The 15,864-nt window shown below is 28.5% G+C and overlaps 1 protein-coding gene across 1 annotated transcript; it reads left to right on the top strand.

The window, feature by feature from the left end:
- The first annotated feature begins 13,939 nt into the window (after positions 1 to 13,939).
- LOC105138989 (uncharacterized) lies at positions 13,940 to 15,584 on the top strand. The gene has a single exon (XM_011045262.1). The coding sequence runs from the start codon at positions 14,238 to 14,240 to the stop codon at positions 15,246 to 15,248; it is 1,011 nt and encodes a 336-aa protein (XP_011043564.1). The 5' UTR covers positions 13,940 to 14,237; the 3' UTR covers positions 15,249 to 15,584.
- The last annotated feature ends 280 nt before the right edge of the window (positions 15,585 to 15,864 follow it).

Here is a 15,864-nt window from a genome sequence, read left to right as displayed (position 1 = left end):
GGATGATGAATCCTCTTTTGATTACTTAAATACCTTTATATAGTTCATGCTATATCTAATATATGACCCTTGATTAAAACAATATGTAGCATGATCAAGTATAAAACTCTCTATATAAGATAATTTAGTGATCTCAAGTATAAGGATCACTCACACAACTATCATGTAAGCCTTTCCATAAATATAAATTATCTCTATATGAAATTCTCATACATGTCAGTTTAGCATACAAGTTATTTGATAAGCACCTATATATTAGTGTTAGATATCCTTAATACATCAACTTATAAGAATAGTTGCTTACTTTCATAAAGAAAAGAACATAATATATATATTAATCTTAACGACTCTAATTAATAATTAATTTTAATAAAACATTGATAAGAAATATTCAGAAATAATGTTTTGATATAACAAGAATTTCATAATTATAACAACTTTATAATTTTCTTTGAAAAATATATTTATTTCAAGGACTTTATTTTTACTATAGATTCATCAATCAAATATATAATGAATGTTAAAGATAAATAAAACCTTTATTAAAAATAAAATATATTAATAGAACAAAGACAATATCATGTGTAACCAACTGATTAGTTACATGGTATATATACTAACAATCTCTCATTTGCACTACATCTAATCAGTTATGTATCAAATACCATATAACTCAACTTTACAATAATATTTATTCTAGAACAATAGCTCAATAAAAGGATCTACAATATTATCTTTAGTAGGTATTTTTTCTATCTTCATATATTTCCTTTCTATGATTTTATAATCAAATAGAAATGTCTAACTATAATTTTGGATCATTAATGACACATTGGTTACATTGCCTATGCAATGGATCTATTATTATCACAATATATGATTGCTAGATCAACAATACTAAAAATCATATCTAGTTCAATGATGAACTTCTTGATCTAAACAACTTTTTCCCCTCTCTTAAATGTAGAGATGTGATTGGCTTTAATTATAGAATCTATTTTAGTCTTTTATTGATAACTCTTCCAACTCAGATCACTATTATTTAATATACAATATAACCAAACATAATTTTTTTATTTTTCAATATTTGATTAAAAAACTAACATCCAAATAACCATAAACTACCAATTCATCTCTTTCATATACTAGAGAAATATTTTTAGTTTTTCTCAAGTAATTAAAAGGTTTTTTTAACTATCTTTTAGTGAACTTCACCTAAATTAGGTTAATATGTGCTCATTATACTCAAAGCATAAGATACATTTAGTGTTGTATATAACATTGCATGTATAATGGATCTTACAGCCGAAGTATATGGTATCATTTTTATCCTATCTCTCCCAATTTATGTTTTAAGGTACATATCTTTAGAGAGAAGTATGTTTATATGAAATAGGTAAGTATTCTCCTTTGGATTCTTTCGTGCAAAATTGTTTTAACATCTTGTCTGTATATGTGGACTAGGATAATACAATCAACATTTTATATCTATCTTTATAGATCTTTAATTTCTATATACGTGTTGCTTCTTCTCTTATCTCATATTCTTTATGTAAAAATTATTGGACAACCAGATCTTTATTCACTAATTTAAAGAAATATTTTCTATTAATAATATACCATTTACAAAAGAAAAAAAAGACTCCACTTCCACTAGCTTTTTTATAAACACAAATTCATCCTCTTTTTTTTTTTTATGAAATCAAGCTATTTAATTATTTCATCAAAATAGATATTCCAACTCCTTGAAGCTTATTTAAGTTGATAATTTAACTTTTATAGCTTACATATTTTACTAAAAGATTTATTAGATTCAAATCTTTCATGTACACATCTTTATAAAGATTCCCATTTATGAATATGGTTTTGACATCTATTTATCAAATCTCATAATCAAGATATGCAACTATAATAAGCAATAGAACTATTTATCAAATCTCATAATCAAGATATGCAACTATAATAAGCAATAGATTTTTAACATATTTATTAACAAGGTTTCATCAAAGTTAATATATTTGTTTTTACTTGTTACCTTCGACAACTAGTCTAGTTTTACATGTTTGTATATTATAATCCTTGTCAATGTTTCTCTTAAAGACTTACTTATATCCAATGTATTTTATCCTTTCAAATGGATCAACTAAGGTCCACACTAGGTTGATGTACATGAAATCCATTTTGAATTTCATGACCTTAAGCCATTTATCAGAATTAATATCATATATTAGTTCTATGTAATTGGTAGGCTCATCAAGTATAAACAACTTATTAATTTTAACTTTCATAAAAGTTCATATCTTATTGGTGCATAATATGTCCTACCAAATCTATGAAATTCTTATGTTTATTATGTTAGTTTAATATGTCATGTAGCCAATGAGTTAGTTACACATGAATTCATTATATTTATATAAACACATATTTATTATTAATAAAGGCTTAACTTGTCTTTAATATTCATATAATATAAGATTAATGAATCTAGAGTAAAAATAAAGTCCATAGAAAAAATTATTTGCAAAAAACATTATAAAGTTGTTATGATTATGAGATTCATATTATATCAAAGTATTATTTCTAAAATATTTCTGGTCGATACTCTTTTAAATACTAAACATTCATTATAGTTGTAGAGACTAATACATATTATGTTCTTTTCTTTATGAAATAAAATAATTATAAGTTGAGGTATAAGATATACCTAGAACTAATATGTATATGCTTGTCATAATAAATGTATACTAAACTGAATCACATAAGAATTTCATATGGAGACATCACTACTTTCTATGAAAAGGTTTATGTGATAGTTATGTAAGTAATCTTTAGACTTGAGATCACTAAGTTATCTTGTATAAAGAGTGTTGTGTTTTGATTCTATTACACGTTATCTTAGTAAATGTAACAAATGGACAGATATTGGATATAACATAAACTATATGATGGTATTTAAGTGATTAAGAGATGATTCATCATCTTAGGTGAATTAGAAAAATGTTCCATATGTTCTTTGACAGTTTAATTTCATTGGTAATTTACATGTTCCATATTAAATGAAAATTATAACTTATTTAATTTTACTTATTATTTTATTTAGTAGAAAAAATATACATTTCTTGATAAATATAAACCAATTATTTGCAATATTTGGAAATATAATGCTAGGATTGCCTTGAAGCAGCAATTCACACGAGCTCGCAAAAAAGGCCATGTCAGATAGAAACACCACAAATATTATGGATTGCTTTGATAAAGATTTTGCTTAGATAAACAATGATAATTGGAACCAAATGATCAAAGATGCTTGGTCCACTCTTGAATTCCAAATGAGATCATAATGTGCAAGGTTAAATCAACTAACTAAAATGGATGTGAAAATAGACACTCATTTTAGAAATACAATGTTATTTGCATTGTATCAGGCTCGTATGATAAGAATTTTTTATTTGTTTAAGATAATAAATTTAATTTTTTTTATATTTATCTAATATTTCTTCTTTTTTAATATTTATAGCAAGAACAAGCAAGTGAGAAAGGACCTCCATGAGATTATGTGTTTTATGGCGTTGCATAAGAGTGTTAAGTAGTCTAACACCTTTATAGATAACATGTCTAAAAAATATATTGTTCAAAATTTTATTTTTTATATAATTTAAATATTATCTATCATTCAAATAAATTCATTATTACATGTAATTTTTTTAGAAGAATTATAAAAAGAAGATGATTTTAAAATATGAAATTGATCGAGAAAACTATCATTCATTTGATGAAGTAGCTTGGTTGGTGGTTTCAGGAGGAATTATAAAAGGTTGGGTATATAATGCACTTGGTATGCTAAAGTCTATAATTAGCATGAGTTCTTCATCACATTCCTACTTGATGGAGTTAACATATCCTAGTTCATCTTCTTTAGCATGGCAAGTGTAGATGAAGAAATAGGACAACAAATGTGGGCAAATATACCTCGGCACCTATAGCCTTATCAATATTGCCGCATGTTGGCTCACTGACGCCACCATATATGGCTTCATGAATAATAGCTGGTCCCCACCAATATATCAATCTAGATCTTGACAGTCATATCTGAATCCATCTAATTATGCATAATATAATGATTCATTTCCACCTCTAGTTTTATGATTGTATTTTTTTTATTGTATCATGAGTTATTCACATTGATGTAAGTTGAATTGAATTTTAAATTGTATTACAAATTTTATTTTTATTTGACTTATTATTGTTAATAAAGTAGTTTAAAATATTAATGTGTGTTGTTTATATATGTTATATCACTTTTAAAATATTGACAAATAATTAATATTTTTTAATATAAATAAGGAAGAAAACTACTATGTAATAATAATAAAAATTACATGGCAACGGATTAAAAAATTAACAAGATTTCTATCAGCAACAAATTATTATTCATTAAAAAAGAAGAAGCTGATATTTGCAACGAAAAATCCTTTGTTGATAAATCAGTTACTACAAATCTATATCTGATATCCTTTATTATTCAATCCATTGCTAGTTTTTTCCAGTAATGAATTTTAGTTTTATCATCAACAAATTATGAAGTTGCTAAATGTTTCCATTTTTAAGTTGTGATTCCCTCAGGAGCTTCTACTCATGGAACTTAGTACGCGGATAGCATGAAGAAACACCCCAAGGTTCCCTGTCAACACCCATCTCATCAACCCTTTTAACACAGTCCTTAAGGTCTCTCGCTTAAGAATAAATAAACCGGCGTCACCACACACAAACTGGACAATCTAGGAAGAACTAATCCCACAACCACAGCCCTTCGAGAACTAATCCCCCAAACATCTTTAACACATTATAAGGGTCGGTATTCAATCCTAAAACATTCCTCAACACTGAAATTGAACAGCACTGCTATATAAAATCAACGGAAAATATTGAATTTGGGCTTAATGTTTCTCTCAATATTGCACGCAAGGATTTCTTTTGACAAGGTTTTGAAAGTTCTGTGAGGAATAGTTATAAGGCACTTGGTTCTTGATGGAGATAATTGAAGTCCATTGATTATGACTTCGGATTTACAAGTAGAAAAGAGATTAAGTGGAAAGTTGGGGGTTTTAGGATTTGTGGAGGAGAGGTTTTGATAGAGTGATGTGAGAGTTTTACAGATAGGGGGCTGCATTTTTATTTTTTTTTGTGGGGTTTTGATGAGTTTTGAGCTATAAACATGACGGAGAGTAAACACAGATCAAGAGTGAAACACGGCACACCTCGAATTTGTTTCAGTCATGCCTCCAACGCTTCTTCTTCATTATAGCTCCTTTCTGAGCTCTCTTTCGTCCAAGTTTTGAAGATTAGGGTTCTCTCTAGGCAGCTGCAAAATCAAAGGGAAAACATGATGGGCTGAATTGGGCCTCATCTGATTAACACTTGGATTTGAAACTTCCTAAAAACTGTCCTCAATTTTAATGTAGTGTGTGTGCATATATATTTTTTTAAAATTATGACTTTTGAATACGAAATATAAGTTAAGAGTTTTTTCTAAATAAATTATGATAAAAATAAGGTAAAATGACTTTAAATTAGCAATATATTTAGTAAAAATGATAAATCGTATCAAATATATAAATTATAACGTCTTTAATTTTAAAACTTCATAATTTTACTTTTAAATAATGATTAAAAAGTATCTTGATCCACAATTTTACATATAAACAAGCTCTTTGATAGAATAAATCTTAAATGTAAATTGATGAAGAAAGTTGTGTTTTTCTTCTAACCCTCAATTATATGTTTCTAATAGAATAAAACGTATATTTTTGGGGCAATGAGAGGATTTCAACATTAATATGTATTTGTCAAACAATTTAAGAGTCTATTGTATCATTAATCTGAGCCACATCTTATATTAGCTTAAATAACATTATTTTTATTCATTCATGATTTAATAAATATATTAACATAATAATTATATAGCTAGCAACACTAACATCGTACATCATTAATAAATATATCTACTTTTTTTGAGGAAACAATGTATTATAACTTGGAGTTTTTAGGTTAAAAATTAAAAAATTTACTCGGTTTTGAAATGTACTTTTTATTTAAGTAAAAAGTTATTTCTAATTAATTATATTTATGATTTTTAAATTAAAAAATAATTTAAATCAATTTATAAAGGTCATGTCAAACATAATTAACGTCACTTATCGCGTTAGGATCATTAATAATCTTCAATCAAGGCATCATCCGAATTTATAAGTGGAACCATAACGGCAATCACCATACTTTAGAGGCAATCATAGTTCATAAATTCTTAGACTTCTCCTAGTAAATCAAGTAGCAGCATGCCGGTAAATTAGTTCAAATCTGACGGAAAAGGTGAAACAAAGTTATTATGGTCAACGATCACAGGATAAAGCACAAACTAAGGCTCTCATGATGCATGAAAAATTGAACGTGTTGTGGATGGGAATTTGACTTTTTACCACCTGGTTTGATTGCAATTAATCAGATGCTGCCTTCGATGCAATATAAGAGCATCATTCTGGAACAGTAAATCTCTTTCTAACTTTTATCAGTGGAAATCTAAATTTCATTAAATAATATTGCATGGCTGATTCATCAAACAGCATCCTTAAGTATATATGCTCGAAAAACAAAAGAACAAAGACAGCGGTCCATGGAACCTTCCTCATCCCATGATAACGTGGTCTGGCGAAAACTAGATAACTGGCGTGCGGCCGGTGTACTTTTTAATATATACATATAAATATTAATGCGATGCAAGTGTTCCTAAAAAAATATTTAATATCCAAATTATTGCTGAATTTAATAAACTTGGTTAATTTAATAAGATAAATCAAAAAATATAATAACAGTAAATAAATAAAGAAAAAATTAACAAAAAAAAAATCAATCATCAAATAATTTAATATTAAAAGAAAAAAAAAAAATATTTTTTAAGTAACAAAAAAGCTTAAGCCAAATCAGGTTAACCTTGTAATCATGAGTATAAGAATGAAATAACTCTATCGAAAGGAAAGTGAAAAAAAAAGGCACGAAGTTCAATTTTCAATTAATTAAATATTAAAGGCTGAAATTGAAATATAAAATTATTTTTAAGCAAAAAATCAAATGTCAAAAGATCTTATCTGATAGCGAAGAAAAAATTAAATAAGAATATATATATATATATATATATATATATATATATATTAATGTGATGCAAGTGTTTCTAAAAAGGAATTTAATATCTAAATTATTGGCTGAATTTAATAAACTTGATTAATTTAATAAGATAAATAAAAAATACAATAATAGTAAATAAATAAAGAAAAAATTAACAACAAAAAAAGTAAAAAAATAAAAAAATTTCAATCATTAAATAACTTAATGTTGAAGGAAGAAAATAAAAAAATAATTTTTTTTTAAGTAACGAAAAAGCTTGAGCCAAATCAGATTAATTCATTAATCTTGCAATCATGAATATAAGATTGAGATAACTCCATAAAAGAAAAACAAGAAAAAAAAACATGAAGTTCAATTTTCAATTAATTAAATGTTGAAGGCTGAAATTGAAATAAAAAATTAATTTTAAAAAAATCAAATGTCAAAGAATCTAATCTGATAGCGAAGCAAAAATTAAATGAGAATGTAATTACCGTATCAAAAGAAAAACGAAAATGACTTGAAGCTCAATTTCTACCAAACAAATTACTAAAGGACAAAATTAAAGAAAAAAATATAATTAAAAAAAATCAAAAAACCTAACCCGAGCACACTCGGGTTTGCATGTAAATTTCATAACCTAGTTGTGATGTCAGGGTAACTTTGTTGAAAGTAAAGTGAATAAAATTACAAAGTTTAATTATCAAATAACCTAATAATAACGGGTGAGATCACTCCAATCATTTCAAAATCAATGAAAAATTCAACAGAAAGCAAAAATAAATATATAAATAATGGAATTCAATCTCCAATTAAATAAATAAATAAAAATAATAATTTCTACCAATTTAATGTTGAATAATAAAACCAAAAAAAATCATTTTAAATTTTTTCATTATATAAAAAATAGAAATCAAAAGAATGATGATAAAATCTAATAGAAAAAAAATCAAATGTGTATGAAATCATGAAAAAAAAATCAATTTTAATTATTATCTCAAATAAAATAAATACATACCAATAAAAAAATCAAATCTGATAGATAAAAAATTAAAAGATGATAAAACTAAAAAAAAATTTAAATTTTATAAAGCATCGCAAATAAAATAAATAATAAAAAAATAAAGATCAAATCTAAAAAAATAATAATTGAAGAGTTACTATAAAAAAAATTTATAAAAAATAATTGAAGAGCTACTATAAAAAATTGGAGGGTGAGGTGTTAAAATCAAGGAGAAGAGAGAAAAGAATAAAAACAAAATGAAAACACCATTGGCACTAATTTGGAGGTTTGTTGGCTACACGTTCTGCCTAGTAATAGAGGCGCCACCGAGATGATTTGAATGTCGCACATATTGCCGAAATGGTGCTGACAATTACTACATGCTGACTTGTGTATTGTACGCACTAACCCTCTTTTTTTTTAATAATATTTAATATTTATTAAAATACCAACTTGATTTTTACTTTACTTAATTATAACAAAAAAAACAAAGTTAAAAATATAAAAAATCTCCTTACTCTATTTAAGGGTAATTCAGTCATTTTACCATGTTTTAAAAAATAAAAAATGAAAAAACCCCATATCGCAAGTTTAATATTTTTTAAGGGTAATTAATTTACTTTACTGTGCTAAAAAAAAATGAGATTACCAATTTGTCTAAATCAATTTGATAATAACCAATGGAACATGTGAATATATATAGATATAGTTGATTTTGTTTGAGAATGATATAGTTGATTTCACTATTTTAATTTATAGTGCAAAAGATTCATAATAATTTTAGATCGTTATATTTTTAAATGAATGTATTAAAAGCTGACCCAACATAGAAATCACCAAGAATTAAAACCCCCGAGTCTATAAAAGTGGCTATGTGACTATATATATATATATATATATTCATCCCTGGTAGCAAGATAGTTGATTTTGTTTTAGAATGATAAAGTAATTATTTTATTGTATCAATCCACAGTACAATAAATTTAGAGCTAAAATAATTTATTCATCGCTATATTTTTTTAATAAATATATGAAGGGCTGACCTAAAATAAAAAACACCAAAAAATAAAACCTTGAAGTCCAGAAAAATGACTAACTTCAAGCTATCTAATTTATACTGTGTGTTTAGTATTATTATTAAACTTAGCTTAGCTTATAATTTAGCTAATCTACTCCTATCTTGAATTCATTATAAAAAAATTAATTTAAATTTTACTTGGTTTATCATGTCAAAAACTAGTCAAAAAGTTGATTTTGAAAAAAAAACCAAAACCATATAATTTTGATTTTAAAAAATAATAATAATTGACCTGTCTTAACTACTGCATCTGTAACCCTATCTTACGATCCCCTCCTTGGGTGTAATAACTATGGTGTCCAAACCGATTCTCATATCCGCGGAAGGAGGCTAGTAAAATGGCAACAAGAAATATCACATTAAACAGAGGGAGAAAAGAATGATTCATTGGGTTTTTTGAGTGGATGATTTGTTGGATTTTGCTTCTCATTTCATTGATCATGTGGACATATATATATATTACGAAGGGCCTGAAGCCATCCCAATTCCTTCCTTTCCGTCATTGATATAAGAAAAAAGCATGATACTTAGATTATTTGCTCACAAGAAACATTGAATCATGACCCAGTGAAATGGGATTTCATTCGTCTATTATTTAACTAAGCAAATATTAATCACAAAGATGATGATGATGATGATTATTATTAATGATTCACTAATGAACTCCTCCTGCACAAGCTTTTCTACTAGTTTTCTTCCTTTAAATTTACACAAGATCAATACTAAGATGTCATATTAGCAATTTATGCATAATTCAAAAGCTACTCAGTTAGCAGAGGGGCCGGATTCATATGGACCAAAAGTATATTTGATTGGTTAATGAAGTGTATTACTATTGACAATTATGGTGTAATTGTATAGTCTAATCCACATGAACTAGTAGATATCCATATAATCAATATTCAATAGAATAAATGCATTTGAGTGTGAAATTAATTGAATTATGAAAAGGCTAAGACCCCAAGCTAAGAACAATATCAGTTCTTAAAACTAAGCTTCAAATCCTTCCATGTCTCCATGATGAATAGATACTACTTTAGTATGCTCAACAGCAGGCTTAGCTTGCTTGGCCCTCGTACTTCTTGAGCTTTTCTTAAAGTCGTGAGGTTCTACAACAAAGTGGAGAGTAATAAACTAATTAGCATGACTCCCCAGCTAGCCCTGTCCCTCTCTTTTCTCTTGATGCTCGAAAGGGGTCTTTGCTCATTGCACCTGGATTACAGCCTGTGTGCTTGGGTAACCCTTGATGTTTGAAGGGTGAAGATGTATGTATACACTAAAAGGATAATTAAAAACAGGTTTGAGATTTATAGATGGCTTGGTGAGACACATGCGGAGGCACAAGCAATAGGATAATAGAATAGGACATAATAACTTTAATTTGTAATTTTATTGTTTTTAGAGAAAACTTTATTATGGTTTATTTAAAAAAAAAATTTACTAGTCCTTAAATAAGACAATAAACCATCCTAAACAAATTAAAAAACTTGAAAATAAAAGAAAGGTAACTAAAATTCTAAACAAACTAGGAAAATAAAATTATCAATAGCAATACATGATTTTCTAAACCAAACAGAAAAAAAATCATCATAAACAAAAATAATTTTCTAAATTAAATACAAAATAATAATAACTAAGAATTTTTTTTTCTAAACATCTTCTTGTATTAGTCTTTCCAATTAAGAGAAAACTCATCCTCAAATTTTGAATATTATGTTCATGTTGTTAAAAATTTTAAATAATGATGTTGCCCTTATGCTTCTTTAACTTATTTTACACTTACTCGGATAATATAGTCCAAGAATTAATTTTTAAAATACCCTTAACCTTCATACAGTCATCACAATATACATATACTCCTATTATATGAACTCTTCACCTTTTTTTCTTTTCTTTTTTTCCCTTTTCTTCTTTATAATTTTAGATAAAAGTAATATATTTTACCATGACTTTCAACAACAAACTCCTCTCACTATATATTACATTGTATTATTGTGCATCATATATGAAATTCCTATCATATTTTCATGGTGTGCTTAATAATAGATAACATGTATTCATAAACACCTCATCACACTAACATTATCAAAATATCTCCTACCTATCAAATTACCTCAATGTTTTTATTTAGCTTAATAAGCTTGTATAGCCGAGAGTGTTCTTGATTTTTAATTTGAGCTTTTTTACTATCTTTGCCAACACTATATTTTCGTAGTTACCACTATTTATTATGAAGTTGCAAACCTTATCTTTTATGATGCAAATCTAGTGAAAAATGTTAGTGTGCCACTAATCTTCTTTCGAATCACTATTGGGGAAGTCAATAAAGTATTTCAGATGATTAGGTTAACACCATCATCTCCACGTATAATCTCTCTACTACTATCTAAGTCGTCATAAACAAGATTAGTCACATCATCTGTAAACTCTTTTATCAATAAATTCTTATTTAGATTACCTTTTGGTTTGTTGCATTCATTAGCATGATGCTTTAATTTGTCATATCTATAACAATGAATTTGAAAAGTTGAAGCAAAACTCTTACATGAACTCTTACTTGTTGTCTATAGTTTTTGCTAAGTAGGTTTAACATGGAGGTGGTTGGCTTTTGATTATTTTAAGGCTGTCCTTTGTTTGTATTGATTTGTATAAAAACTCCTATTAATTGTCCTAGTGACCTATTTTTTCTCAACTATCAAAGCCCTTTTATATGCCTCCAAAATTGTCTAAAAAAATGATAAGCACAACACATCCTAGATGGACCACCTTAAACCAATCAGATATTTCACCACTAGTTGCTCTTTTGTGTATGTCAAGTCATTTTTAGCTAATAATTAATAGAGCTCATTAGTATAATTGTTGACAGATTTACCTTTTAATCTTAATAGGTGGAACTATTAGTAAAGGGTTTATGCAAATCCAAAAGGAAGGAAATGTTCTTTCATTTTCTTCTTAATCTTTTTCTAGTTATGGATTCTTGACTTTTGTTGCCTTTCTCGTGTCCTTTTTAATTGCTTTCATTTGATAGATGCTTGACTCTTCAATCTAATCGCAACAAATTTCACTTCACTCTTATATATTCTAAAACCTTTTTATTTTAAAAATTCATTCAACTTCATTCAACTAATTAATGAACTCATTTGCTTGTAAAATTCTTGTAAAATCATGAAGTTTAATTTAAAAACCAAAATCTTCATGATGTTTTTTCCTGTTAAGAAGTTGCCTCCTTTGCTAGAATTTTATTCAACCTCTTTTTCATCCCATTCGGGGCTTTTTTACCAAATATTTGGTAAGCTCTAATACTAATTGATGAAAACAAAAACACATATAATAGTTTGAAACATATTAATGATTGAAATAGGATATAACACAAAAACCCTAATTTATTGTTTCATTGCTAAAGAGAAAACTCTATTATGGTCTGTCTTTTTAAAAGGCTCATGGTTTCTTAAATAAGCTTATAAATTGTTCCAAATAAATTAAAAACTTTTTAAAAGGCTCATGGCTTCTTAAATAAGCTTATAAATTATTCCAAACAAATTAAAAAACTCAAAACTAAATAAATAAAATAAAATTATCAATCTTGATTTTCCAAACTAAATAAAAAATAAATAAAATCATCATAAAAGAAATTATTTTCTTGAAATAAGTAAAACGATATTTTCACAGTGTTACAAACAATGCTTATCAACAAGTCTATATTCATTCTCAACTCACCCACAAAAAAAAGAAGAAGCCAAATTTATGAAGAAAAATATTTTCAATTATAAAGGTGTTGCAAATTAAATATATTATCTGTTAGTTTTTTGTGTTTTAAAAGTATTTTAAAAAAATAAAAATATTTTATTTTTTCTTTACTCCAAACTTTTTTTTTTATATTTTTAGATTATTTTAATATATTAATATAAAAAATTTTTTTTTTAAAAAAATTATTTTAATATATTTTTAAATAAAAAATATTTTAAAAAATAATTATCACCTCAATACCATCAAATCTCTTCCCTCACCAAACAGCATACAAGCAGCGACATGATTTGGATGGCAACATCATTCCCCGCTTTAGCAATCTCGAGCTCTAGTCTCTCGTACATATCCTATCATCATGATTGGTAACTATAAATCGTGAAGAGAAGCAAAAAGATAGAGGACCTCCTTCGTGGAAGGTCCCAAGGAAAAGCAAACAAAAGGTTAATCGTAACGCAAGGTAGTGGTTGGAGGAGGCCCATCTCCCCCCATCCTCTCAAGTGCATTGCATCCTTCATCATGGCATATTCACTTTACTAATCAATCCCCTTTTTCACAGTTAATGAAACTTTCGGTGCGCTAGTGCTTTTCATTTTTATTCTTGTCCTTGTAAAAATTCAACATTCCCTGCCTTCCACTAAAATAACATTCTTTTTTCTGCTCTGGCATTCATTTAGTACAAGTTTTATTAAGGTGAAAGCCTTGTATCATATGGTAGTAATATACTTGTTCATGAGCATAACGAAGCTGACAGCCCTCTCTATATGAAGGGGTGGCTTTGGAGTGAGTGCGGGCGCTAGCCAAAATAGTACTGTGTAATATCTGGCAAGGGCACACGAAGTCGCAAGTTGTGGGTATGATTGGTTCATGAAACAGGGCTCGTGGGTTTCAACTTTACTAGTCATCTTCCTTTAGCAAGTTGTTAAATAAGTTTGGCAAGCATTAGAAAAGTAAAGGCTAAGAAATAAGCTCACTTGTGGTCCCATTTCAAAGGGCAGCAAAAAGGAGTGTTAAAAAAATGGACAAACTGATGGTAAAGAAAGACACTAGTAAAAAGAAACGCAATAATAATAGCACATGAAAGCTGTCAATTCTCATCCCTCTTTTCTCTTGAAACCTTCCATGCAGAGAGCCCATACCCAAAGAAAAAAAACATATATAGTTCATCAACCTCAAGATCTACAGAAAAGAACTAAACAAGGAAGGAGAAACTGAGTTGTTGGTTCAAGTTAACCACGGAAAAAAAAAATCATAATGAAAGGGAGAGAAACCAGGAGAGCTCCATCAGCAGATCTGTTAGTGTGTTTTCCTTCTAGAGCCCATCTAACGCTAATGCCCAAACCCATTTGCAGTCCTGCAAGGCCCTCCGAAACCAGCAAACCCCGCCAGAACCGACATCACCACCAACAGCAACGCCAACACCACTTAAAGAAATCAAGCACCAGGGGTGTTGGCATCCGAGCAAGACCTCTCTTATGGGCCAAAGCCAAGCAAATGGGATCAGAGGTATCAGAACCAACATCACCAAAAGTAACGTGTGCTGGGCAGATCAAAGTCAGGCACAAGGAAAGTTCCTGCAAGAACTGGCAATCAGTCATGGAAGAGATTGAAAAAATTCACAACAGCAGGAAAGACACCAAAAAATCAACTTGGATTGACTCACTTGGATTCAAGAAAGATGTAATGCATTTCCTGACATGTTTAAGAAACATAAGATTCGATTTTCGATGCTTTGGCTCATTTCCAGCTCATTCAGATATCACCAGTGATGATGACGAAGTTGATGAAGAGTACGAGGGATATCAAGAAAACCATGTTGGTGTCGAGGGAAGAAGTGACAATGAGGATTCAAGAACCATATTTTCTAAATGGTTAATGATGCTGCAAGAGAATCAAAATAACACTACTGGTCTCTTCAAAGAAGATACTAAACAGAAACAGAGGTCTTGCAATGATGAGTCTGTAGCTGCACCCTCTGTTCCACCACCTAATGCTCTCCTGCTTATGAGGTGTAGGTCTGCTCCGGAAAAGAGTTGGCTGGAAGAAGAAGAAGAAGAAGAAGAAGACAGGAAGGAAGAAGAGAAGAAAGGAAAGAATTTAAAGGCTTTAATGGAGGAAGAGAAAAGAAATAGTAAAAAAGAAAACTTGGTAGTGATGAGTTATGATACTGATTTCAATAAACTTTCAACTGATATAGCAAAGGAAACATGGGTTGTTGGTGGAATGAGAGATCCATTATCAAGAAGTAGAAGTTGGAAGAGATGATCATGAACCTGGTGATCCTGCTACATTTTCCATTTTACAAAGTCCCTGCCAAGTAATTACTTTCTCTCTGTTCAATAATTAATTTTTATACCGTATTTCTTTTTCCTTTCAGAATTGTTGTGTGGGATTTGGAAATCAAATCCCGATCACCATCGCTAGTTCTATTATTGATAAGATTTGAAGTTGAATTGATACATTTGTACAGCTTTTCTATCCTTTCCCTGAAAATTAAGAATTTGGCTGCCATGTATATCTTGTACTGTAATTTTGCCCACCTTACTCAATTCAGAATCTGATCGGTGTAAAGCTTTTATTGTCTATCACTAGTATTTTCTCGGTTTCTTTTTCTATTTTATTTTTTGAGCTTCTATTACCAGTGCTTTCTTGAGCTGTATGGAGGATGACGATAGCTGAATCTACCAACTTCATATCATTTATGTTATTATATAGCTCTTGCTCGTGTGCTGCGTGGACTAGAGACAATTGAAGTGTCACATGCAATTTGATCCAGGTTCCCTGTCTCTCACAAGTTCGTTTGCAGATTCATTTATCACAAAATGAGCTTATGGTTTGCCCTGGGGGAGAATAAGAATCCTGAGCATAATTTTCATCGAAA

The sequence above is a fragment of the Populus euphratica genome, unplaced genomic scaffold, assembly GCF_000495115.2.
Source record: "Populus euphratica unplaced genomic scaffold, PopEup_1.0 scaffold226.1, whole genome shotgun sequence".
In the NCBI taxonomy this organism is placed as follows: domain Eukaryota; kingdom Viridiplantae; phylum Streptophyta; class Magnoliopsida; order Malpighiales; family Salicaceae; genus Populus; species Populus euphratica.
Note: the sequence above shows the minus strand (reverse complement) of the source record. Positions and strands in the feature narration are given on the sequence as shown.